Source organism: Sceloporus occidentalis, unplaced genomic scaffold (genome assembly GCF_023333645.1).
Source record: "Sceloporus occidentalis isolate IW3139 unplaced genomic scaffold, rSceOcc1.0.p SCAF_7, whole genome shotgun sequence".
Classification (NCBI taxonomy): Eukaryota; Metazoa; Chordata; class Lepidosauria; order Squamata; family Phrynosomatidae; genus Sceloporus; species Sceloporus occidentalis.
Genome location: NW_028316987.1, coordinates 24,665,687 through 24,692,511, shown reverse-complemented (window position 1 = coordinate 24,692,511; position 26,825 = coordinate 24,665,687). Strand labels below are relative to the sequence as shown.

Here is a 26,825-nt window from a genome sequence, read left to right as displayed (position 1 = left end):
AACCAATATTTTCTGTCCCAGGAAGATTTTTCATAAAGAATGTAATTATATTCAGTAAATTTTTAGCCTGTAAAATCTTTGGCGGGATACAGACCGCCCCTTTGAGGCGGTCTGCATTTGCCCCTTTCCCCGCCAGATTGGGGCCTGGGCACCTGCAGCGGCAGCCCCAGAGGCCCCAATCTGCTGCTTCTCCAGGCCTTGGGGAAGTGGCAAAACACCGCTTCCCCGCGACCCGGAAAGGGGTGTCCTTGGGGCTTCGTGCCCCAAGGACACCCTGACAGCTGCGGGGAAAGAGAGAAAGGGGCCGCTCGGCCCCTTTCTCTTCCATATTGCTGGCATGGCCGTGTAATGGCTGCGCCAGCGATATACACGGTGAAAAGGAGCGCCATTTCAGAGCTCCTTCCTGCAATACAGAAAGGGCGCCCCAAGCGCCCTGCAGCATCACGGGGACTTCATGCCCACACGGCGCTGTTTGGCTGCGGCACGGCCATGATGTCATAATGGTGGCACCCGTGCAAAGCGCCGGTCTGGAAAGCGCCTTAATTTCCCTTTAGTTTTGTAATCTGCATTTGTGATTTTAAAATTACATAGATGTTGTAGTGTATATTTTTTTTCTAAATGTAAGTAGTTTAAAGATTTTCAAAAGCAGCAGCTACCCATGAAAATAATAATAATGATAATAAAATTAGCATTTTGGACCTTCCAGACATTCTTGTCTTAACCTTTTGAGAAATTAGTTAAATTAATGATTTGGTTTAGTAAAATTTTAGGCATGTTACTCAAAAGTAACTCCCATTGAGGGTCATTTAGTGGCCTTTGTTGCAAAGTAAGTGTGTATTGGATTATAGTGAGAGTGCACTCCTAGGCTTACTGGTGATTTATCACAGTGGAATTTATTTCAGAACGAAAGGGCATGTGATTATTTTTGTTCTGTTGATTTTAGTAGGGTGGAGCTGCTTTAGATCACTAGATGTCTCTTGCAATATATTTTCCCTCCAGTTAGGCTCCAATCGACACTGTGTGGTTAGAGGTGCTGAATATATATTGTGATTAAAAACCAATATGCAAAAGATTCATTTGTGGACATCCATTTTGTCCTTTCAACTATCTAGTTTCACTTGAATCTTACAAATTTAAAATAATCCTTCAAAAATAATATTGGTTGTTTAGTCCACTCTAAACTGTACAAGCCTTTGTATTTCCCATTACCATGTCTGGGATGGGAGAGCTGGACAGTGAAGAAAGCAGATAAGAAGATGTGGTGCTGGAGAAGAATGTTGAGGCTCCCATGGAGAGCCAAAAGGACAAACAAATGGGTCTGTGAACAGATCAAGCCTGAAGTCTCCCTGGAGGCCAATATAATCAAATTGAGGCTGTTGTACTTTTGTCACATCATGACAATGCATGACACATTGGATAAGACCATAATGCTAGGAAAGGTGAAGGGCAGTAGAAAGAGAGGAAGACTGCACTCTAGAAGGATAGACTCTATCAGGGAGGTCAGAGGTATGAATTTGAAGGACCAAAGTGGAGAACAGGAAATCCTGGAGATGTCTCCTCTACAGGGTCACAATGGGTCAGAGTTGACTGAAGACAGTTAACAGCAACAAAGATGAGTTTAACTGCTAAAATGCAGCAAATCTTTGGATAATAACAGCACATGTATCTCCAGAGTAATTTAGTTTAATAGGAACTCCCATCCACACTGAAGTCCAGGTGGCAGAAGACACAGGAGTTACAAAATGGTTCTTAGGTGTGTTACAGACCACCCCTTTGGGGCGTCCTGTAGGCGCGCCTTTCCCCGCCGGATTGGGGCCTCAGTGGCCAGAACGGCAGCCGCTGAGGCCCCGATCTGCCACTTTCCGGGCTGCGGGGAAGCGGCAAAAGGCCGCTTCCCCGCAGCCTGGAAAGGGGTGTCCTTGGGGCTTCAAGTCCCAAGGACACCCCACGGCAGGGAGGAGGAGAAAGGGGCCGCTTGGCCCCTTTCTCCCTTGCGTCGCTGGGCGCAGCCATCTGAAGGCTGCGCCCAGCGATGCAAACCAGGAAGGAGCTCCGAAATGGAGCTCCTTCCTGCTCCACGCAAAGGGCGCATTAAGCGCCCTTGCGCAGAGCGACAACATCATGTCCGCCCCGCCCCGTATAGAGGCGGCGCAGTCGTGACGTCGTCATGGCAGCACCCATATGGAAGGGGTGCCGCCATTTTGTACAGACTCAGTCCATACTAGGGTTAGGGGTGTCCAGAAGTGACGCCCCTTTTTAACCCTAGTATGGACTGAGTCCGTACTTAAAGGCCCGTTTGTAACGGGCCATAAAATGTTTTTTTAAAGCCCTCCTCATCTTTGAAGATTTCCCATGAGGTTTTACAAAATATTAATATTATGTATCTGCTTTATGAATTCTCTAAAGCAAATTACTACAAACTAAATGTATTAATCAGAAAATGGTGAGTGAGTGGCTAAGCTGTCCTCTTTCACTTGATTAACATTTTTTCCAGATCCAGAAGACTCCAAAATTGAATTTCTGAATTATAAATCTAATGTAAATGCTGGCTGCCATGAAAATCAATTGCTCTCTGCAGGCCCAGAAGATCCTGAGCATTTGTTACCAAGCCAGTTGTGTGAAGTTAATGAAGAATTATTGCATTCTGGAGTAATTTCTCTTTGTGGTAAGCAGTATTTTATGTTTAAAGAAACATAAAAATATGAAAACTATATGCCACATAGAAATCTATTATAATATTGCTCCATGAGATCTTCCCATGTCTATTTATTTTTAAGTATTTGTACATCCTGTCTTTCTCAGTGCACAGGACCCGGTGTTCTGATTCAGCATTATACGGTTAACTGGGAAGCATGTGGCAAGTGTTATGGAGTTTGTTTCATATGAACTACACAGCCTTTATGGCTCCACATTCATCTGAAGGACAAACAAATGGGTAATAAACATGAAGATTGAGTAGCTAGGCAAATGATGGCCATTATGGGTGGCAAGGAAACAAAGAGCAGAGGGAAATGCACTTGTGGCATCAGCAGCTATTGCATCAATGCAATCCACATCTCAAGACCTCTTTGCTTCTCTTTAATGAATTTAATGGTTGCATATGTCACAAAGGTGCTAATGACATCCCCATTTAGCAGGAGAGAACAGTGATATTCCTAAATTTACTTATCAGGACAAAGAGACACTTGAGAGATGGAGTGTTTTGCCAAGTTGAAAAAATTGTGCAGTACATATTTCTGTTATGTTTCCTCTTTCAAAGCTCCCTGTTGTACAGTCCATGTGGTAGCAAAATGATTTGGTTTGAAGGGGAGAGTCATTATCATGGCCATCAAATAGACAGCCTCTGAGGTGTCGTAGGTGTGTGATGTTAATGCAGACAATTACTTCATTCATTTATAATTTCTGGTCAGGAAACAGGGATCGTGGTGGAAGAGCAGTAGTGCAAGTCAGCATGAGAAATGATGTCTGGTTACACAAGCATTCCAGAGTCACTGAGCTCACGCAACTTCTACTATATTTCTACAATATTCCTAGGTAAGGAAAAGAATCTCTTCATGTTTTTAGAGTAAGTAGTTTGGAGATATAATGCCGTCATCATCAAGGTCCTAATCTTGTGATGTACAATGCTTGTTATTTTCCCCTTCTGTTTGCTTTGCCTTTTAAAACAGCCCTGTTTTGCTGCTTTTTTCCTCCCTGCCCACCACCATTGTATCTTTCCTTTTTTGTGTGTCATTGTGTTTTCCTTGAGACTGGGAAATGGGAAAAGCAAAAACAAAAGTCCCTCTGTGAAGAGTCCCTCTGTGGAACATGTGAAGGTTGTCTGGGACATATGAGTGCTCTTAACTAATCTCTGTGGGAGCTATATAAGACGTGCATTCACAGCTTTGCTGTCGCACCTTGCTCGGCTTATTCGGAACTGGAGAAGAGCGGGACCGTCAGGGGCTATATATGGGGTGGGCAGAGCTACCGCCAAAAAGTTGCAAAAGTTGCAAACTAACTTTTGCCCAGAGATTCTAGAAGTTTCCGAGCATTCCTGCACAGGTGCAGAATAACCCATTTGTGTGAATTTGCAGATGACCACTCGAAGAAATACCTTTAAAGGTGAGCAACCTGTCCATATAGCTAAAGGTAAAGGTATATATATAGGAGATTTCAACTATCCTGATATTTGTTGGAAGTCAAACTCTGCCAAAAATTTAAGGTCCATTGGATTCCTCATTTCATTTGCAGACAGTTTCATTGTTCAGAGGATGGAAGAGGCAACTAGGCACTTTGAGTCCCAATTTTGGGGGAAATGTGGGGTAATAATAATAATAATAGAGGATCAACAGTTTTAGATTTGATCCCAACCAACAGTGATGACATGGTTAATGGGGTGGAAGTGCTGGGATCTTTAGGTGGGAGTGACCATGTTCTCCTGAAATTTGTTGTACAGCAGAAAGGGGAAGCCAAGCATAGTCAGACACACATTCCAGACTTCAGAAAAGCTGACTTTGATAAATGTAGGGAACTATTGGGTGTGATCCTGTGGTCAGAAATACTAAAAGAGAAAGGAATTCCTGATGAATAGGAGTTTCTTAAGAGTGAGTTATTGAAGGCATAATTTCAAACAATTCCATTGAGGAGGAAAAATGGGAGGTCTAAAGAAACCAGGATGAATGACTAAATAACTTTTAACTGAGTTAAGACACAAAAGGGACATGTACAAGAAATAAAAAAGGAGGAAAGTCACCAAAGACTGAGGAAATGCCATTGTCTGAACATAAGCAGCCATGTTAATCATGGTATGCCACTAAGAAAATGCATGTATTTTACCACTGTGTTATTAATCTGAATATCAAAATTCAAAACATTTTCCTCCCAAGGCTTGCCTGATTTATAATGAAGAACTAGTATATGAATTTACTTTCTCCTTTCCATTCCTTTTGTGTTCTCTTTTTTAGACTGTATGCCTTTGCGCCAGGTAACAATCCATCAAATAAATAAAATGTAATTATTATTTTTTCTTTAAGCACTTTATTAATTAAAGATAGACTTCTGCTAATATATGTTTGTTAGCAATGTTTCCTCCCTTAGTGACAAGTGCACATTGCTTTCAGAGCTGTGACAGTTCTGCTGTCAGAGCCACCTCTCATACCTCTCTTTGCCAGGTTGAATTAAGCCTGCTTAGCCTTGCTGTAGCCATGTTGGGAGAATGAGTGTGTGAGGAAGGGGTAAGCGGTTGCAAAGGATTGTTGTGTGTGAACCAAGACCACACAACAGTGGGAAGGAATGTGGCTGGGAGGAGGGAGGAAAGTCCAAGACGGTTATAGAAGTGAAGCTTGTTAATTCAGATCTGACAAAAGATGTTCTGCTGATCTTTCCAATAAATTCTTTCTGTTTTCATCCATGAAGTGTGTTAATTGAGTTACACAGAGACAAGGCTAACATGGATACATGATCTTGAAAATCAGGTTATTTTTTAAAGGTGTCATGCACCCACAGCTTTACTATCTTGTGTACACTTGAATTGACTGAATACCTGCTTTTAATGTAATAAGACTAATGCAAGTGAAGAAACTACATTGTGGCTAATTTACTATGATTGTAGATACAAATAGATCTCTGATGTGTCTGGGGTTTATTATGGTTCTCTGCTTCATTTTCATTTTTCATTTCACTTTTTTTGTCAGTATATTTTACAGAATGCCTGTCTGTGTGTTTCAGAAAGGAGGTTCGTGCTTTGGGGCTGCTTATTTTAGTGGATGTTCGCAAGCGTCAGAATCTCTCTTTCCTTTTCAAAGCATTGGCAACATTACAGGTGAGTGAAGGATAGTTACAAAAAGGCATGCTGGTTCCCATGACAGGTGTAGTGATTTATCTGCTCTGAGTTTTAGTTCAGTCTTTACAAGAACTATCCAAGATCTAGAAGTTAGCCAAAGTGCTGAGCCTATCGTGAAGATATAGTTCAGCACTTTGGGTAGCTCCTTTCAAGTTCAGGCTGAAACTCAGAGCAAATTCATTGTGCAGCTGACATGGGAGCTGACATTGTAATAGTATCATGGGCTATAATATGGTCATTATTCTTTTTTTCAATTCAGTGGTCATTATTCTAACAGTTAGGTTATGATATATATTAATCAATTCATGAGCAGTGAACATATTCCTTTCTTTGAACATTTTTGGAAGCCTCTTTCTATCTCTTGATTAATCTGAAACCATTTTTTAACATTAAGCTTCAGGATATTACATTTAACTGCATTTACTGTTACCCTTTCATCTGGTAGTTTACTGTGCTGCTGTTTGAGTTTCTCCTTGTCTTATAAGCAATGAACACGGCTCATTTTTCAGCAACTTTAGCTACTTGCCCAATGTAGCCATGAGCTCTTACACTGATTAAATGTATTTTAAGGAATTGTGTACTGGAAGTATATGGATGCTTCATAGTTGTCAAATCATTTCTTTGATGGGAAACTTAATTGTTGTTGAATTCACACTGGTGTAATTAAACTGGTTTTATTATTTTCATTGCAATGTGATAGATATTCCCTGTGGTAAAAACAAGTCCTCACAAGAATTATATTGTGGAAGCATAACATTTTATGCTGGCATAGTGCTGTAACATAGTTTTGGCCTCAGCTGAAAGCAGTGGAAATGAAGTATTAGATAAAGCTATTATCATAATGCCTTTCTTTGTAATGATCTGGCATTTTTTCCTACATTAATCCCATTGCTGAAGGTATCATCCCTTTTAACCACTGTGGCTTAAAGCTTGCATTAGCATGAAAAATGAAACCAATTTTCTTCAAAAACGTTTTGTGGATTTTCTGAAGTGAGGAATTTAACAGAAGTTTAATGCCTTTAGAATATTTATTCTATCTCCTCCCTCCCTTCAAGAAAAGTACACTTTGAAAATGTTAACATTTTACAATGTATATAATGTTTTAATTTATACAAATGGAGACATGTTGTCTTTCTTAATACTCCCAACAAATGGGTAGATGGGACTGAACATGTTTTAGAATAGGAAGAGGAAAGCTCTTTTGGCCTGAGGGCTGAATTGGCTCTGTTACCATTGCTTGTCTGAAGCTAGTTTGCACACATTTGCAAGTACACATTTTGCCTGTGTGTGCATGCGTGCAAACACAACATCATGTGTGCATATACATCCATACTCAAAGAAATATACAAATACCACATGAACAGAGCACCTTCACACACATTCCATATTCTCTTTCTCTTTTTAGGGTCTTATTGCCTGTCTCTCACATGCACACAGATAAACATTTGGCTCCTCTGCTGTGCAGTGGGAAATGCAGTGCCTAGCCCATCAGGCAACACAGAAACAAAGGAGCCCTGAACTGGGTAAGGTCTTAGCTTCAGTCTGTAGATTGGAGGCAAGACCTTTGCCTTTCTTAGCACTGTGGAAAGGGAAAGGGCTTACCTCGTATTTGCACAGATTGAAGATAATAGTTTCTCCCTACCCCAGAGCTGAGGTAGCCACTGATATCTGTTGATCAGAGATAAGAACCTTTACTAGGGAAGAGGGGGCAGGGACTGGAACAGAAGCTAGTGGGCTAGAGGCTTCTCATGGCTGCTGGATGATGGTGATGGTGACAGGGGAAATTAGATCTTGCTAAATTAATTGTAGTCAGTGGTATCCTCCACTAACAGAAAAGGTTTCATCATTTAATCAAATTAAGGTTTTCATCAGTTAACAGGGGAAATTAATTTTGCTGATTTCCCCTTACTCCTCTAAGTCTCCAAGATCTGTTCCAACTGACAGGGAAGCCTGTGGAACAGTGTGGGAAGTGGTGCAGGGAGTTGCAGGTGTATGGAAGGATCAATACAACCCACACCCATCCCCCTTAGACTGAAGACCCGTCTGCCAGCAGAAGAACACCAGTTGAATTTATTTCTAGGTTAATGTAAATACTTTCTATGCTAAAGTTCACAATTAATCTCCTGCCACAGACAAAAATTAACAGATGCCATTAGAAGAATGCTGAGTATAGTCCATTATTCTAACTTGTCAAGGGCCCCTGTTACTTTCCTATCTTTAGATATCTTAAAGGCTTTTGGCAGGTTGCAGTGTGACTATCTTTTCAGCCCTCTTGATACCTTGAACTTCAGAGACAAATTTATTTCCCCAGTTATGAATCTTTACAAGAAATCTCAAGCAATGATACACATCAATAGGAGAGACTCTTTATTAAGTTATAGAGAGGCACAAAACCAGATTGAGCCTCCCCAAGAAATCTACTGTAAAACATCTCACCTCTGCTAGTATGGTATGTTCTTATGGAGAGTCGATAAATTATATTGTATGGATCATATGTAGATTTTATGCTTTGTAATTGTTATGTTTTTACTGATGTAATATGCTGACTGCTGTAATCCCACCTCGATCTGTAGGGAGAGGCAGGAAATAGAAATAATTTTTATTATTATTATTATTTCATAGGTCAGTAAAATGACTACCCAGTTTGTTGGGGGCAATTGGCTAACATATTGTAAACTGCTTAAGAGAGTGCTTAGCATAGTAAAGCAGCATAGAACTGTAAGTGTTATTGTGATTGTAAGTGCTATTTATCAGGGAAAAGTTGTTTTAAAAAATCATACAGGAAGAGAAGAAAGAGTGGAGGTGTTGAAGTCACAGGCCTACATTTTGTATAGATGTTGTCTCTGTTGTAGTTCAGTTGGTTTGGAGGGATCTCAAAGCAGGCTGAGGTGGCAATTCTCTTGGCCATGTGGGGACTGGGGCAGTGAAATTTAAACTCCATTAGCAGCAGTAAGGATTTTGTATTTTGTTTTGTTTTACTGTGTTGCCAGCATGGCTACCCCGAATATGTATCCTGGATTTAAAACCTTTTGTGTCCGCTGAAATGGAAGCAATAGAAAATGTTGAAAATAAGCATGCCACTTGCTGTAACAACTTCCTAAGGAGAATTAAGTTGGATCTTGACTTGTACACACCTTCACTCTCCCCGTCCTACAACACCTCTCAGGCCACACTAGAAGACTGAAATTGAAACCTTGCCTCAGTTGTTCACCCATAGTCAACTTGGAAGTATGACTGCATCTTGCTCTCACCCTTTATCTGCCACCCAAAGCCAACCAGGCATGCATTGAATGTGATTGTCTTCTCATTTTGTTGTCCTTTATGGTATTTGCTGTTGTCATTGCTTTCTTTTACAAATTCAAGTTTATTGTTAGGAAATGTCTTCTTCTTTTTTTAAAAAAAGGTATTGGTTGAACTTGCCTGTAAGTGAGCATTAAGTGCGCATCTATCTGAGGTTTACATATACTGTGTTTCATCAGATTCTTTTCCCTTTCTTTTAGAGTGCTGTTCCTCATTCCATCCACTGTGCTCTGATATTGACTGATAAGGAGTCTGCTTTTAGACTTGACAAAGACATTCAGTTTCAGGTAAACCAATTTAGAATAGATTATGGTTTTAAGTAAGGGTAATCTGTTTATAATATAAAGTGTTTGTTATGCAATACAAATTCTTGTACAAATTTAGAGTAACCAAACTTAGTAACTTCCACATTCATTAATCCCTTTTTGGATGGGAAGTGGAAAGTTATTTTCTTTCCCTTATCCTTTGTCCAAAAACTTCCCACTACCTGGCAATGTTGTAGCAAATATCCACAGATTGAAAGGCAATCTAATTGTGTTTGGAAGAATCTCACATTGTTGAGACTCGCAAATTATGTAAAGATTTTTGTCGACAAGCTCTGAAAAACAGTCTCTATCATCCAGTCTCTGGGGTGAAGATGCTCCAAGCTGAAGCCTAGAATCTAATAGCATCTATATCAACTCCAGGCCACAAGAGAGGGCTGTCAGAAGCAATCATGTTGATGGTCTGTTTCATTTAACCTTTACACAGCAATAGCAGTCTTGTTTCACTAGCCACCTGAAATATCTCCAGAGCATTATAAGTAGATCCTTCACTTCAAGAAGGGGGACTCTTGTCATGAGATAAAAATCACAAAGGCCCGAAACAGACAGGCAGGAACGATAGGCTTCTAGCTACTTCAGGGGTGAGGTGTGCACACGATGCATGTCTCTGGAGCAGCCAGAGGTTGATTTGTGGCCGCTTAAGGCAGCCCGAAGCCGGCCAAAAAAGGAACGCTGGGAAAAAAACCCCGCTCCTGGCTGGTGGCCAATTGAGGACCATGGCAGTGGCCAGATGTGGCGTCTAGTTGTCATGATCCATGCCAGTTGGGGTCCAACCGGATCTGGAGCAGCAAGAGGCCACTCCAAGCTCTTGGGCTGTTTCGCCCCCAAGAAACCATGCAAGCCTTTTGGTACTTGGAGCAATATTATTAGTCACAATGCAAATTCCACTGAAAGTTTGATGTCTACAAACAATATATAGATGATAACTTTGTTTCACAGTGTGAAGTTCTCACATCACTGAAGGCATTGCATCGGTTCATTGATTGCACCCAACTGACAGCAGAGTATGATGGAACATTCCCTTACAATCATAATGACTGGATATGTTTCCGGAGGGTGAGTTAAGATTTGGACATTTTTGCACTATTTTTGAGAATTCAAAACAATTTTTGATTGCCTTAGCCAACATGTAGGTGGTCATAAAAGTTAGAAATTAATAATATTTGCCAGATGCAGCGTAATTTGAATGAAAGTTTTTGAGTCAATTCCGAGAACATAGCAAATCAGAATGAATGCAGATTAATGCATTTTTGGTATAGTGCTAGAATTAATGAGTCACAGTTACAGCCATTCGTCCACCTCCAGATACAGCTGCACTGTGGAATTAGACAATGAAAACAACCTACATCTTAACCACGTTATGCTCGTAGTATGTTTGAAAGCACGAGGTGTCCAATATTTAGTCTTACAGAATCAGATATTTCTTTTCCCATGATAATGCTGTAGGTCACAGTGGGGACCTAGTTTTGTGGAAGTATATTCCTTCAGGGGAATATAGCTTGATTCTGGAATGTTTGAGCAGTTGTAGGGAGATAAACCATCCTTCCCCACCTGCCTAGTCACTGTTGTTTTTGTGCTAAATAAAGTTCCTGACAGAAGCAACTGGAAGTGTTCCATATGATATTTACATTATGGTACAGATTGTTCTTATTTTAATAATACATACTGGTCAGTTTGTTGTTTCGCTATCAGAGAACACATGAAGATGATGATAGAGGCAACACAAACATAGAATATTGCTGAACAAAAGCGATAACCCAGTTTGAAAAAAGAATACATACAGGACACCCAATGAAACTTCTGACACACTGTATCATTTCTGTTAATAAAGCACCTCATTGCAGTTTTATGCACTTGAATGCATTATAATACATGCACAGTTATTTTTTTCTTTTATTATGTTAATCAGTTGTTATGCTTATATTTTCAGAAACTTGAGCCATTTGTTACGAACTGCAGAGAGGCGATTGTTTTTTTACAGCATTCTGCATGTTCGCTCAACAGTACTCTGATACCAGCTTCTGCACAAGTAAGTATTGGTTTAGTCTTGCTTGGCTGTTGAAGGATATGGGTATGAACACTAAAATGACAGGAAAAGCCAGTGCTACATATTTAAACATGTTATCGAGAATAAAAATTGGGAATATTTATTTTGTTCAGGAGGTGAAAGATTTAATGGATAAACACAAAACAATGATGAAACTTGTTTTGGAAGATGAACTGTTGGTGACCGTAAGACTCGAAGGCGGTACAATGCTTGCAAGGCTTAGGAAGGAGGAGTTCTGTAACACAGAAGATTATCGGTAGGTACCTGTGTTGTTTTGTAGATTACAGATTACAAATGCAAAGTATTTTTAAATAAAATTATGATACTGGTTCTCAATTAAACCACTGACTGTTAGAAGAGATGAAAATAAGCATCTCCACATAGAGTGCATTATAGTAGTCCAGCAAGAGTTTCTAGTTTCAAACCATAGAAGCCAGACTATCCCAGTACTGGAATGGCTGCAACTGGTGTACCATCTGAAACTGGCAAAAGGCACTCTAAGCCACTGAGGACAACTGGGTCCCACTGGCAGTATTAGTTTGAAGGGTACCCCCAGATTGTAAACTTCATTTTTCAAAGAAAGTGCTGTCAAGAACAGCTAACCTTCCTCTCTCTTGACCTTATAAAACACTTGTCCACAAGCCCTTTTTCCTGCCAGGATTCAGGTGGTTCCTGCCTTGAAATGCAGGTATTTATATTGATTTTCATCCTGCTCACCACTGCATCCTTTCCCTATATAGAGGTTTTGTATGGCCACATCCAGTTCAGACATGAAATAATGTTATACTGGTGATACTTTGTCTGAAATCTCATTATGATCATAGATGTTAAACAACACTGAGGATAATATGTACCCTTCCGAACCCTATAGTATGATTGCCAGAGGGCTAAGAACCCAGTGTCTCTTAATGGCTCCCTCTGGAACCTGTCCTGTAGGCAGGAACAGAACTGCTGAAATACAGAGGTCCCAGCCCACATGGACAGGGATATCAAAAGCTGGTGAGGAGTGGCAAACCTGCACTCTACCAGAAGTGGTTTCTGTTTTTCTGTACTTTGGACACTCCCATCCCATCTCTCTGATTTCCTCCATTGATCCTAGATCCCACAATTCCTTTCCAATCCCTGCAGTTACTTGCCACTTGCTTTCCTTTCCTTTCCTTTCCATCCTCATAGGTTTGGCTGTCTGAGGTGGCTGCCTGTCAGTGATTGGGCAGAGTAATGTGTCTGTGCACAGTCTAATTAATTCCACTGCAAGACCAAGAATCCAGCAGAAGTTGTCTATTGTACAGTTCACATATGGTCATAATCACTTTTACCAACACTATCAGAACCCAGCTTTTTTGTGACAACATAAAAAATTTAGATTTTAATCTAAAAGCACTCCCTGGCCTCTCCTACATCTAAATTTTTATGTCGTCACAAAATTAAATAAAAGAAACCCACCACCAGACCAGCCCAAATGCAATGACTCACTGAGTATTCATGGCCACCGCACCTATACGTTAATAGCATCAGAACAATATAATGGATGCTGAGCCTTCCACCAGTCCTTATTTTATGGAGAGATGAGAGCAACAGATGTAACAAAGAAATAGTGTGTAAAAGTGTTTTTTTATGAAGTAAACATGCAGGGCTGCCCTTGGATTGGGGCCACTATGTGGGAAGAGACTTTTAAACTATCCTCCATTTGCTTTGCTCTACAGATTAACCTGCTAGATTTCTGGGTTTCTTTGTTTATTTTTAAAATAAAGACTGCCTGTGTTTCCAATAATAATTTTAAAAGTATCAGAAACTACAGTAGTTTTATAGCTTGGTATTGGCTTGGTTTGGGATTTTGACTGAATACCTTTAAAAAATGCTCTTTCTGCTACTGCTTTGAGACCTTGAGTTCTGTTTAATTTATGTAATGGCTTGCTTTGGGATATGGGCTGATTTTTATATTTGCTTCCTTTTTAATTTGTATTCCTGATATTCACCCTAATATGATACTTTAGTTCCCTTGCCTTTCTCATGATGATTACCCTTGCAAGCTCCACTGGACATTAGACTCCACTGAACCACTCATGTTCTGTGTTCACATTGTGAATTCTGGCATTATTCTGTCAGGAAAATTGGAGATAACAGTTTGTGGCAGCATCTAGTTAAAATAAGTTTGATGGATACTTATTTCCTCCCTCAACAGAGATGCCATGGAGGTAATAACGAAGCTGTATAATCAAGTAGATGAGGAAGTTCATAGGCTGGTTTTGTTGTCTAATAAACGCTTTCAACAACTAGAGACTCTCTTGGCAATGAGAAATTTTGAAGAAGGCTTTGAAGAGGTCAGTTTTAATAATGCATGCGTGTATGTTTTCTCCTGCAGGGCAAAAAGAGGTGGCTTTTTCACTTTAAAAAGCAATATCAGAAATTCAGTTACAGATTCTATGAACTCTCATCTAGTCTGACCCTTAAACAAAATATGCCCAAAGTCATTCTGTATTTTCTAGTAATGTTTAATTAAAGAGATGTTGATGTGATGTTCAGCATTGTTCTTAAAGGGTGTAGGCAAATGCTGTTGCTAGAACCTGTGCCATGGGTAGCAGCTACACACTTAAAGTAACACATAATTTGGCCTTCAGAGGCACCCTCCCAGTGGTCCACTTGGAGACACAAATACTTTCATGACTATATTGGTGTTAGGAAAATACCCTCAAGTGTAAACAACTGCACCTGTGTTCATTCACATGCATTTGCATGTGTGTGGTGTAATAGTTTATGTGGTGTTGTGGAACCAATGTGGTGTAGTGATGTGAATGTTGGACTAGGACTCTAAAGATCAGGGTTTGAATCCCTGCTCAGTCATACAGACTAGGTAACCTTGGGCAAGTCACACCATATCAGTATCAGAGGAAGGCAAACCTTCTTTTAACAAATCTTGACAAGAAAATCCAATGAGAGTTTCACCTTAGGGTCTCCATAAATTGGAAATGACTTGCAGGTACACGAGATTAATATAGATGGTGGGTGAAGAAGAGGGATCACAACTAAGCAGGAATCATAACATTTTATTGGCAATGCTTCGAAAATAAAGAGTTTTTCTTTAAAAAAATAAATTTTGAGGACATTATAAAAGTGCTCATTTTTTGTTCATTTGAACAAATTGTTTATTACTTCTAGATATAAAGGCTTGCATTATTTACAGATAAAAACCTGGTTTGAAAATGAGAAAGAAAAATATCTTGGGCCTTTGAATCAAGAAGAGCTTTCATATGAATATGTGAAAAGGAAGCAGGACGAATTCCTGGTTTACAATGAAAAAGTGGTGGTAAGTTGATACTTTCGTTGGCTTTCTGAAGTTTTTAATTAATGGGGGGGGGGGAAACTTGGTGAATAAAAAAAGCAACATGTTACTTGATGTGCTTCTTGTTCTGTTTTACAGCAATACTCTCAGAGAGGACTACAATTAATAAGGGAGAATTCTTCATTAAAATCTGATGAAGAATGTCAAGACTTTGATAAGTATCTGAGTAGCCTCAGCATTCAAACACAGAAGAAGAAAGCTGAACTGGAGAAGATGGTGAAGCTCTATGAATTTTATGAAAAAGTAAGACTCCCTCCCCCCTTTTTTTTCAGTTGTTTTAAATTAGATTACATTATAGCTTTTAAACCGTCTTCATCCTGCTTTGAACACAAAAGTCTCATATATGTCTTTACTTTAAAATACCTTTTCTTACAAATCTCCCCAGGTTTGGGGGTTGTTAGGTACCAGCTACAGCAAAGATGGGCACATGGGTCCTGTGGGCATATCTGCCCTCCAGGTCATTTCTGAGGCCTCCAAGCCCTTTTATTTTTAAAAAGGTTTTACTAAAAAGTGATCCCACATCCATTGGCAGCATAGAGGCAATTTCACCATGGATGTAGGAGAGACCCTTTTAAAACCAGGAAGTGGGTTGGCACAAACAAACAAACAAACAAACAAAAACAAATCTAGCAGGTATGGAGGGAATTTTTAGTTTATTTTTTTAAGATGAAAAGAAAAGGGGTGTGGGGAATATAGCCCTCTGTGGTCCCTGGCTACAGACTAGACTAGAGGTTTTAGGAAAGGAGATAAGTTTCTGCAGACAAGCTTCTTGAGAGCTTGCTTCCAGCAATGATGTACTCACTCAGCCTCAACTATCTTGGCTCTAGGCTGAGAAACCTAGCTCTAATCTACACTGCAAAAATAATGGAGTTTGACACCACTTTAACTGCCATGGCTCAGTGCTATGGAATTCTGGGATTTGTAGTTTGGGTAGCTATTTATTTTTATCTGTCAGAGAACTCTGTTGCCAGGATAAACTACAAATCCCCAAATTCTATAGTATAGAACCATGGCACTTAAAGTGGTGTCATACTGCATTATTTCTGCAGTGCAGATCTTGGTCCTGGCCAAGCCAAAAGGAAGAGCAGAAAATCCAGCTTCTCTTCCCTAGCTGATGGATTCCTGACTTATTGGAATGACCTGCCGGAAGAAACATGACAGTTGAAATCACTGACAGCATTTAAAACAGTGGTCCCCACACTTTTTCTGGCTACCACACCCTTTCCCCTTGGGCAACAAGCCTAGCACATCCATCCCATGAGTATTTCTTGGTGTTAGGTCTACAGATCTACTGCAAATTCAAAACAACTAGTCTCAGTCGCTGCTCCCTTTGCACCCAGTGATCTTGGGAGCAGCAACTGAGAAGCCTATTGCCTGTGCTGGCCTTGTGGCAAAAACCGACCCAGGTGTCAGTTTTCTTGGTCACTTCTCAACTGGCTGCTCAGTTGCTGTTCCCTTTGCAGCCAGTCACTCAACAACCAAACAGCTGAGTGACCAGCAATTAAGAAGTCTCTTACCCATCCAATAAAGGCCAGTGTGGGCAAGAGGCTTCTTGGTCACTGCTCCGCCAACTGTCTGGTTGATGCTCTCAAGGTGACCAGGTGAAAAGGGAGAAGTTTCTCCCTAGTAAAGAAGGATTCTGAATCCTTCCTCACTGGGGCAGAGAGGGGCATGGCTGGGGTGTGTTTAGGGGTTTTACAGAGGCCACATGTCCTGGATTGGAGACTGGTGTGGATGGAGAAAGGGAGAGATTTTATCTATAGTAGCCACTCCAAGATCATTCATGGGCTGATGCATATGATTCCAAAGGAATAATAAATATGCAGATTTCTATATATGCTGCCCACCATCTAATTGTTTAGGGTTTTGTTTTGTTTTGTTTTACTTAACATCCAGGCTGACAAGTGGGTGGTTCATTGCAATGAATATCTTGAACAGCTTTCAGTGGAAGCAGAATATTCTCAAGCAACAGTTCAATCTTTACAAAGTCACCACCAAGAAGCTATGAAAATATCTTCAGAAAATTTTCACAAAGTCAATGAGGTTTTAATTGGTCTTGATAAGAGAGAGAGTGAATTACAACAATGGAATACCTTATTTCTCAAATGTCAGCAAACCAAACATCGGTTAGAAGAAGAGCTTTCAAAAGCAATACAAGGAGGAACCAGCCAGGATACTGGGCAAAAGAGCAACCATAACCTGGGAAGCAAATCTATTCAGCACAACTGTTCTAGCCTTTGTTCTAGAAATGCCGATAACTTCTGGGATAGTACACCACCCAATGCATTTCAGCATGGCAGCCTGCTAGTGGGTACATCATCTTTTTTAAGTCAGGAAAATATTCAAAACACAACACTTTGTACTCCACATAAAACTGTTCTGCCACAAACACACACTCCACCATTGGGCGGGTTTCAGAGGACTGCCCACATTTCAGAAGATTTGGACAACATTTCAACCTGCTATTCAGAACCAACCCAGACATCTACAACCTGGCACAGGAAACACCCACTGAAGAAAATCATGAAGAAAACACAAAGCTTTGAGTTGGCCCGACATGAGAGCAAGCACTATGAACTGCATCATCATGGATATACTGGGGTTTACATCAGAGGATTAGAAGTTGCTAGTAATGCCGTGGCAGAGAAGAGAAACACACATCGGTCAAATATTAAAAGCCCTCTAACTAGTAAAAAACACAATTTAGTATCGCCATCAGGAATCGACCACACAGAAGATCAAGGAGAGAAGAAAAGCTGGGGGAGGTAAGAAAAATGATGGCGACATTATTTTGGTAAACAGACAATAGCCTGAAAGGTGGTCTCATGATATTCTCTGTAAGGTCATTAGATAATTTAATCAATAAACCATATTTCCTTTAATCACTCAGTCTGATTAGAATTAATATTACAATATTTTCTGTGTAGATCAGGGTTTGCTAGTGTTCAGCAGCAATAGCATTCACTCTTGGATGAAAGGGAACAAAAGGCTTATTGTTTGTAACATTGAAGTCTGCACTCATTAATGTAATAGAGGAATCTCTGACAATAAAGTTGAAGATAACAAACTTGTTATTTGTTGTTGTTAAGTTTAAAATTTATATGCCACCAACTATAGTTCCCTGCAAACTTTGGATCAGCTAGCAGCAGAAAAGAAGTATTTTCAAGCTCAGGTTGAGTCATGATTTCAGAGGGGCTTGTTTATTGTTATTTTCCCCAAAGCCATTAAAGTAAAAAAAAGAAAATGTTAGTTTCATTGCTCAGTTCAAAAGATTATTAAGTAGTTCCTGTTTCATAATGTTGTCGTGCTGAGAAAAAGAAGAGGAAAGAGCAACGTTGACAGCATCATGAAATTCTCTGTTAACAAAGATGGTTGTGTTTGTGGAGACCCCCTGAATGCCCTAGACTTGACCCAATCTCTTTAGAGTAGCAGTGTCCCTGCTACTAAACTGAATAGGAATGACTGTGTGTGCAGGGGCACTAATGCTTTCATGGGGCTTTGGGTTTGTGGTATGTGAACAATGTGATTGTTCCTATGTATTTAATACTAGAGTCACTTAAAATTCCTTACCAGATGGTAGTGGTGGCAGTGGTGATGGTCATGGTTATAAAGATTAGATTCTGTTAAACTTTAAAGTGTAAACATTTGTCACTTGTGAGTGCTGTTGGTTCTTGATTACATGAGTTGGCGTTGTATCTATCAGTCATTTGTTTGAAACTTCTAGACAAAAATTGAGTGGTCACCAGTTTATAGATATCAGTGCTTTAGCTTTACAATTACATAAAGGGAAGGGAGTTGTTGATTTGAAATGCTGAAAAGACTCACGGGTAAGCTAGGTTGAGTAATAAATGTACTATTTTTATCTGTCCTGAATTTCTCACTGTGCATTTTAATTGGATGATTCCAAGACCAAGCACCATATGCATGGAGGCAGATTGTGGCTACCTATCTTCTCCTGTCATGTACAGTATACGCTTGTCACAACCTCCTTACTTGTCCCCCCCCCCCCCCCCCAGCTAAATGGTCCCAAATATTGTAAGCATTCCTCTAAGGAAGTTGTTTCCAGCTGGGAGTGACACATACTGACATTGAACTGCATTTGTGAAGTTTATATCTACTCCCCCAGTTTTGAAATAACCTTTGGGAGATTTTTGCTGTCAGTTTTTAAATCAGCAAGCCTAAGTAATTTGTTATCATCAGCAACCCTAGTCACTGCACTGTACACTCTAATCCCAGATCATTTATAAACAAGTTAAATAACACAGGTCCTATTATACATCCTTGAGAGAGTCCAGTGTTTACATCCCTCTATTGCAAGAACTGACGTTTATTCCTTCTCTTTGCTTTCTGTATTTTAACCAGTTATGGATCCATAAAAAGACTTCTCCTCTTATCACTTGACTGCTTGTGAGACTTTGGTAAGAAACAGGTCAAAAGCCTTTTGAAAGTTTGTGGCTAGTGGATAAGTCCTATCTACAGTCCTGTTGACTAACTATGTGTGGTGAGTGGGACAGGACATTGCAGAAGTCATACTGATTCTTACTGAGAAAACATTGACCTGTATTAGGAACGCCATGCCCTAAACATGTTTGACACTATTCCTCTCCGCCCCGACACACATACAAGAAGGTCTTAAGCTTCTTTGCTGTGGGCCTTCTTTTTGCACATGTGCTCCTTCTAAAGGTGCCACAAAGGATCTGAAGTCTCTTAAAGACCTGACACCTGAGGCCCTGGCTTCCTTATGTTATGCCCTGGTCATTTGGCTCAATAATGAAGCCCTACCCACCATCACCTATCTTCCTTTTCCTCTTCTCCATTTTCTTTAGTCTTGTTCTCTTTAGTTTCTAGCATCCTTTAACTCTTAATCTGTCTCTGTAACTTCTCTATTCTCTCCTCCATACTGAGTGAACGTGAGGCATTTGGAGTAATTCACATAGGAGACATGAACTAGCACTGAACTATGTGGTACTACTCCTCCATCACCTGAGTCCACTCCACCCCCACTTAAATAACTGCACAAGCCTTATGATTCATTACACTGAAAAAATAGGAAATGCTGTTAAGTAAAAAAGTAGCTTTTAAATTATCACAGGGAAGGGGAAATTAGTGAAAACACAGTATGTTAATTATATGTTATTTCCAAGCTCTAGACAGGCCTAGGGATAAGTAAGGAGGTATGACCTGGTGAGGAGAACAATTTCCCTGTTGAAATTCATTTTGTTAGTTTGGGCCCATCTTTCTAATCTGTTAAATTCATTTTGAATTCTGATCCTGTTCCCTGGGGTATTGGCTGCCCCTCCTAATTTGACCTCATCTGCAAATTTGATAAGCATGCCCTCTCTTCCATCATCCAAGTCACTGATAAAGATGTTGAATAGCACAGGGCCCAGGACATAACCCTGTGGTAACTTCTGTCCAGGATGACATGGAGCCATTGGTGAGTACCTTTGGATTCGGCCAGTCACCCATTTACAAATCCACCTAACAATTGCATTGTCTACATTTTCCTAGTTTGCTTCCAAGAATATCACAGGGATTTTATCAAAATCTTTCCCTTCATCTACCAAGCTTATAATTCTATCAAAAAAGAGATAAGATCAGTTTGGCATTTTTTGAGAAATCCATGTTAACTTTTAGTGATCGTGGAATTCATTTCAAAGTGCTTACAAACTGTCTGTTTAATGATCTGCTCTAGAATCTTTCCTTTGCAAACATCAGTGGTAGTGTTTCCCACGTATTGCATATTGTCTCCATGGTTCTGATATACACTAAGATACATATGGCATTGGTGGAATTACAAGTCATGTTTATTTAAAATGATAGATTTTACCTATCTTTGGCTTTTAAAAGTTGTGGTTTCATGCAGATGTGAACAATTGATGCAACACTTGAATGCACAGTCATGTAATCCAGAATTGTCAGTTGCCTTTTTTATTTCAGCTTTCATTAGTAGTTTCTTTAGAGTATATGGTTCATAGAAAATAAGGTTGCTGTTGTTGTTGCTGCTGTTTCTGTAATCATTCACCCTTCTTGATCTTGACCCATGCTGACTCCCTGTCCTCGACTGCTCTGCTCAATTCCTGCACATTTATACCTGTGACCTTAATAGAGTCCATCCATCTAAAATATGACCTTCCTCCCTTTCTACTTCCTTCCACCTTTCTTGGCATTATTGTTTTTTCCCCCATGAGTCTTGCCTTCACATGATATGGCCAAAGTACAACACCCTTAGTTAGTCATCTTGGCTTCCAGAGAAGTTTCTGGTTTGATCTGTTCTAGGAGCCATTTGTTTGACTTCTTGGCTATCTGTGCTCATATTTTACCTTTAGGAAGATATCTATGAAGCGAGAGCTTTCTTTCATTCCCAAATTGTAACTGCGTGGAAGTTAGTCACAAAAGGCACACAGTTGTTTCTGGTTTTTTCTACCTTTTTTTTGTAGAGAGAGGTTCTCTAGTGAATATAGCAGCCTTATGGATATTGTACTAGATTATAAAAGATGGATTTTGTCTTTTACTATGGGTGATATTTTATTTCCTTGATTCTTTGTTGGTAGATAGTGTCATTATTGCCAATATGTCTAATCCTGAGTGCCAAACTATGATTTTTGGATATGTTTGGGATGGCAGGAATTTCAACTCAAATAAATACATAAGCATCAGTTGGTATACGTAACAGATGTCTTATGCCTGATGGTTAGAAGACTATCCAGGAAATAAATTTTCACATTAGCTGTTGTAGGTGAATTTAACTGGAGAATGAACAGAGATGATGTGGTTTGTCTGTCCTGCTCCATGTCATGTCATGAAGATGTTGTTACTGTATCTTCACCATTCAAGTGATTTTATTTGGATTTTGTGAGGTTGGGTTGTTCTAATTTGCTCATAAACAAATTAGCACATAATGGAGCCATTTGTGTATCATAATGGAGCCATTTGTGTATCTTCTATTTGAAGGTATTATTTTGAATTAAAAGTAAAATTGTTGCATGTGAGGACCAATGTAGTTAATGCAATTGGGGAAAGAAGCCTAGTGTCTTCCAGATGCTTCAGACTACACCTCCTGTAAACCTCAGGGAGTTTGATCAGTATTTAGGAATTGTGAAAAATGTAATCTAGAAGATAAAGTAAGACAGCACAGTGCCTATCCTGTCTATGCTATCAAGATATTTGTATAGCTTTATTTATTTTTACCAAAGTGATGGTAAGTTAATTTTCCTTCTGTCACCAAGCAAATAATCATTGATCCGGATTTTATATAGTTCTTCTGTTTCTTTCAGCAGTAAACTAAATCACATAATGGACGAGATGATTACAACAGAAAGGGAGTATGTCAGATCCTTAGGCTATATCATTGACAGCTATTTTCCTGAAATGGAAAGGGATGACTTACCTCAAGATTTGCGAGGAAAGCGGAACATCATCTTTGGAAATTTAGAAAAACTCTATGACTTCCATTGTCAGTATTTCCTGAAAGAATTGGAACACTGCATAGATTTTCCACTGCATGTTAGCCACTGTTTCCTCAGACATGTAAGTCTCATTTTTGAAGAAGGAATTTGTTGTTGGTATCAGGTAATTCTTAACTGGCTGCAAACTTATGTAAATGGAAGATGTCAGAATCTTCTTTTCTCATGAAGAGCAGAGTCTTATAATCCCAAGAGATACATGATGGAGACGTTTTCATCCTCCAGTGCCAGGGAAAGAGTCCCAACTTTGTAGGAGAATGTCACATGACTTATCCCCACTCCCATTCCATAGAAAGCTCCATAGGTCTTATTTTCCCAACATTAGTGTACCAGCGCTTGGAGAGATAAACAGTGTGTGAATTAGAGGTGTGGCATGAATGCATCAGACATTGCTCTGGATGTGTAGAATTCAGTGCCCTCCTCCCTCTGCCATGTACCTAGTATGAAGAAACATTTAGACAGGCCCTGATACAAGCAGCATTGGAAGGAAATAATGTTTTGTTTTGTATTTTTTAAGAGAAAAGAGGTGAACTCTTTCCTTTGTCCTTTTGCAATATCAGAGTCCTCTAATTTAGCAACAGGATTGCTCTGTAAAATACCCAGATTCATAACAGTGTACTGAGCTTGGGACATTACTTTCGAAAGTGGTTACTGTTATAATTCACAGGTCCCCAAAATAATTGGTTGCCATTGCACTTATAGTCTTAAAAAAGCAACCTCCTAATTTCTCTCTCTCCTATTTATAACTATTACAACTAATATAGTTGTAATAATATAATAAAAGTAGTGTCGTTGGTTATAGTATAACAAATAGCACTACCTTTCCGGTGGGATTGCATGTTTCTGTGAGCAAGAAGCTATGCTGCTGGCAGCATTGCTGCCAGTAGGATCTCCCTTGTTAGACAGGCTTTTGCTGAGAAGCTAAATTTAACTGTGCCAAACAGCTACTGGGAAGCAGCAATAGTGGGATGTGACACTAGCTGAGGACTTCTCAGAGGCAACAGCAGTGGTACCTTAGTTAACACTTGCTGGTACTACATAGAAGGAGGCACAGTAAACCCTTTTTGAATGTCTTTTATGACTGAAACACTATGATGACACAATCCAAATTGAAACAGTAGATAATGCCAGAAAATGAAATTCCCAAATCAAATGGCACTCAATAAGCAAAGGTGAAAGGAAAGTTAAAAAGTTAAAAGCTGCAGAGCATATATTATAGGAATATGGCATGTGAGAAGCATGAATTGAGAATGCTAGACATAGTAAAATAAAAAATGGAATTATAAACATTGCAATACTTGGGATGAATGAGCTAAAATCGATAGGAATGGGATATTTTGTATCAGATAATTTCACAGTGTTTTACTCAGGAAATGAAAATATGAAAAATCAAATAGGAAGACAAGAATAGTGAGGCAGGTTGTAGCAAAAGCAAAGTCTGATCAGATAATATCAGTAAGATTTCAGGGAAAACCCATCAGTATAACCAAGTTTGTGGTCCAGCTACAGAGGCAGAAGATGAAATATTGAAAGATTCTGTGCTGGAGTCCAGGAGAAAATGGATCACACAGCAAAACTGGGCCTGTTAAACATGATAGTCAAAGGCAACTGGATTGCAAAAGCAAGAAACCGAACAGAACCAAACATTTAGTATATAATTAATAAATTAAGCAGGAAAGCAACTGATTGAATTTTGCAAGACCAACAGTTTATTCATCGCAAACACATTCTTCAGGCATTCAATTTGGTAGCTGTATATATAGACATCACCTGCTAGACCACATAATTGTAAGCAGCAGATGGAGAAGCAGCATTCTCTTTGCAAAAACTAGACCAGGAGCAGAATGTGGTACAGACCATCAACTATTAATATTAAAAACGAGAGTAAAGCTAAAGAAGAACACTAACGATCTCTGTAGAATTTAAAATTTGTTAAATTCTGCTTCATAGTGGATTCTTCTATATCTCTGTAGATGTCAGATTCTGCCCATTCCTTTCAGTTCAGTAAGCCACTCCTCTGTGAGATAACAGCTAAATGGTATAAAACAACTATACAGTGCTACCTCGGGTTACGAAATTAATTCGTTCCGCGGCGCCGTTCGTAACCCGATACATTTCGCAACCCGAAAAGGCTTTCCGTTAGCGCTGGAAAGCCGCTAGCCGCGCTTCGCATTTAAATTTCGCGCCGAAATGAATTTCGTAACCCGAAAAATCTTTCGTTACCCGGAACAGTTTTTTCCAATCTAACTTTTTCGTACCCCGGAAATTTCGTAACGCGATCAATTCGTATCCCGGGGTACCACTGTATATATTTCTCCATGTCATCAAACACATACAGTACTATCTATTTGTAACTGTTGGTTATAATTAAAGTGTGAAGGCTAATGTTCTCAGTTTCCTCTTCTCGGTAACCTCCAAATTTAGGTGAAGTAAAGAGACAGTGACTGGAGCTACTGGAGTGTGACACCCCATCCACTACTTCAGTTGTGCAGTGTTAACTTCTTTCTGAAAACAAATCTTTACAGAATTGAAATGTGTCTATTCTGTCAGGCGACTCTTACCCAATTTGTCCAGATTCCAGTACATTCTGTATGTTACAAAACAGGAACACAAACTCTTACCAAATAAATCCAGAGTCTGTTAAATTCTGCATGTTACAAAACAGGAGCACCAACCAAAGATAGCCATTCAGTTATCTGATGCACAGGAAAGAAACTAAATGTGGCAACCAACAAATTCCAGAAGCATCAATCTTATTTGTTCATTTATTTTTCACTATAAACAACTATACATATTTCTCCACAGCCTGCCCACTGGAATAGTGACATTTTAATGAGTCATAAAGATATAACCAATTCAGTTGTAAAAGAAAATAGTTTAATGGGCTTTATTATCCAGATTTGTAATTGTCCAGTGTCTGTTTTGAGAAATACCCTTCATTTAGTTTTTCTCTGGTTGTCGTTGAGTAGTTTCACTGTTTATTTGCATTTGGCCACTGTAAGCACTTTACTTAGTTCATTGTACTTTGAATAAAGGTACGGTATATACTTTGAATACTTTCATCTGTGGCTTCAGATAAATAATTTTTATTGCCAGTTTAGCCTACAATTCCATATAAGAAAACCAAGATATCCATAAAACTGAGTGAAAAATTTGTTTCAGTATCATCTTTATTAACTGACAATTTAAATTTGAAGCGTGTATTCTTTTTTATTTCAGGAAGAAGAGTTTGGGATGTATGCCTTATATAGCAAGAACAAGCCCCAGTCAGACACTTTGCTTATAAGCCATGGGAACGCCTTCTTTAAAGTAACTGCTATTCAGTGTTTTGTCTGTCTTTAAATGTCTCTAGAAATTTGTTAATGGTTTGTGTTGCTTTAATACCTAATGCTTAAGTGTATCTCTGATATTCCCACAGAATAAGCAACAGGAATTGGGAGATAAAATGAATTTGGCTTCTTACTTGCTGAAACCTATACAGAGAATGAGCAAATATGCACTCCTTTTGAAAGATCTGATCAAGGAATGTTCAGCAGGACAAGAGCAAGAGCTTGATGCTCTCTGTGCAGCTGAAGAAATGGTCAGGTTTCAACTTCGTCATGGAAATGATTTGCTTGCAGAGGATGCCATCAAAGGATGTGATGTAGGTGCAGTTATCTTCCAAATTCCCATTGTGTCTTTCAAATAACATTTGTTTTTTTGTTATACTTGCCTAGTGCAGCATAGTGCAGATCTATAAGCCAGAAATGCTCCAGTTCAAATTTCACCGCACTCATTTGTCTGATATTAGGACTCTTTCTCAGCCCCCTATCTGCAGTAACCATATAAATAATGCCTATCTTAGTTATTATTAGGTAGGAATCAGCAGCTGGAAGCCCCTTGGACAAATGTGTGTGTCCACACGCGCGTGCGCGCGTAAGTGTGCCACCCTGCCCATTCATATAACAGGGGCCAATGCAGCTCCCACCCATCTCCCAAAACATTGTCCATGCGTGTTATGGAACTGAGGACTGGTCTACCACCTGCACATGTATCTATCTCAGCTTGGTCAAGAACACTTGTTTCTATTAAGGTACCCTTTTTAAGTCAGATAAAGTAAGGTAACATTTGATAAGGCAAGTCCAGTACAGGCAGGATTTTCTAAGCAGGAGTCATGACACTAGATACCTTTCAGTAGGTTTTGCAGACTCAGCTCTGGAATGATGCTATCTCCTACAAAGTCTACTGTTGTGGTTTCCTCACTGAATTGTGGGAGCTGGCTATGCTGACTTAGGGATCATTCACTGATACTTCAAGTTCTGTCTTCTTTGATGTGGAGAAGATGAGAATATTGTAAGGGTCTTCTGAATTTGAAAAAGGTGAAAGAACCTTGGTTTACTGTTGGGCTGCCCCCTGGCTTTGTCTAGATCCTTTGGGCTCTTTCTTATGTGCTGCATGAAGATTGTTTTGAAATTTCAAAAAGGATGTCATTAATTCATAGCTGGAAGGCTGAGATCGCATTTTGCAGTCTGAATAGCTTACTAGGCAC

General features: G+C 39.5%; 1 protein-coding gene across 1 annotated transcript in view; it reads left to right on the top strand.

The window, feature by feature from the left end:
- The window catches only part of PLEKHG4B (pleckstrin homology and RhoGEF domain containing G4B), a 107,053-nt gene that overhangs the window by 64,487 nt on the left and 15,741 nt on the right, over positions 1-26,825 (top strand). Inside the window, exons 4-17 of the mRNA XM_089532270.1 lie at positions 2,495-2,665; positions 3,411-3,534; positions 5,707-5,800; positions 9,322-9,408; positions 10,384-10,500; positions 11,375-11,473; positions 11,605-11,747; positions 13,674-13,812; positions 14,673-14,795; positions 14,910-15,074; positions 16,728-17,596; positions 22,109-22,361; positions 25,517-25,606; positions 25,716-25,940. Of these exons, the coding sequence (XP_089388396.1) occupies positions 2,495-2,665; positions 3,411-3,534; positions 5,707-5,800; positions 9,322-9,408; positions 10,384-10,500; positions 11,375-11,473; positions 11,605-11,747; positions 13,674-13,812; positions 14,673-14,795; positions 14,910-15,074; positions 16,728-17,596; positions 22,109-22,361; positions 25,517-25,606; positions 25,716-25,940 (2,699 nt within the window). The remainder of the gene's footprint in view (positions 1-2,494; positions 2,666-3,410; positions 3,535-5,706; positions 5,801-9,321; positions 9,409-10,383; positions 10,501-11,374; positions 11,474-11,604; positions 11,748-13,673; positions 13,813-14,672; positions 14,796-14,909; positions 15,075-16,727; positions 17,597-22,108; positions 22,362-25,516; positions 25,607-25,715; positions 25,941-26,825) is intronic.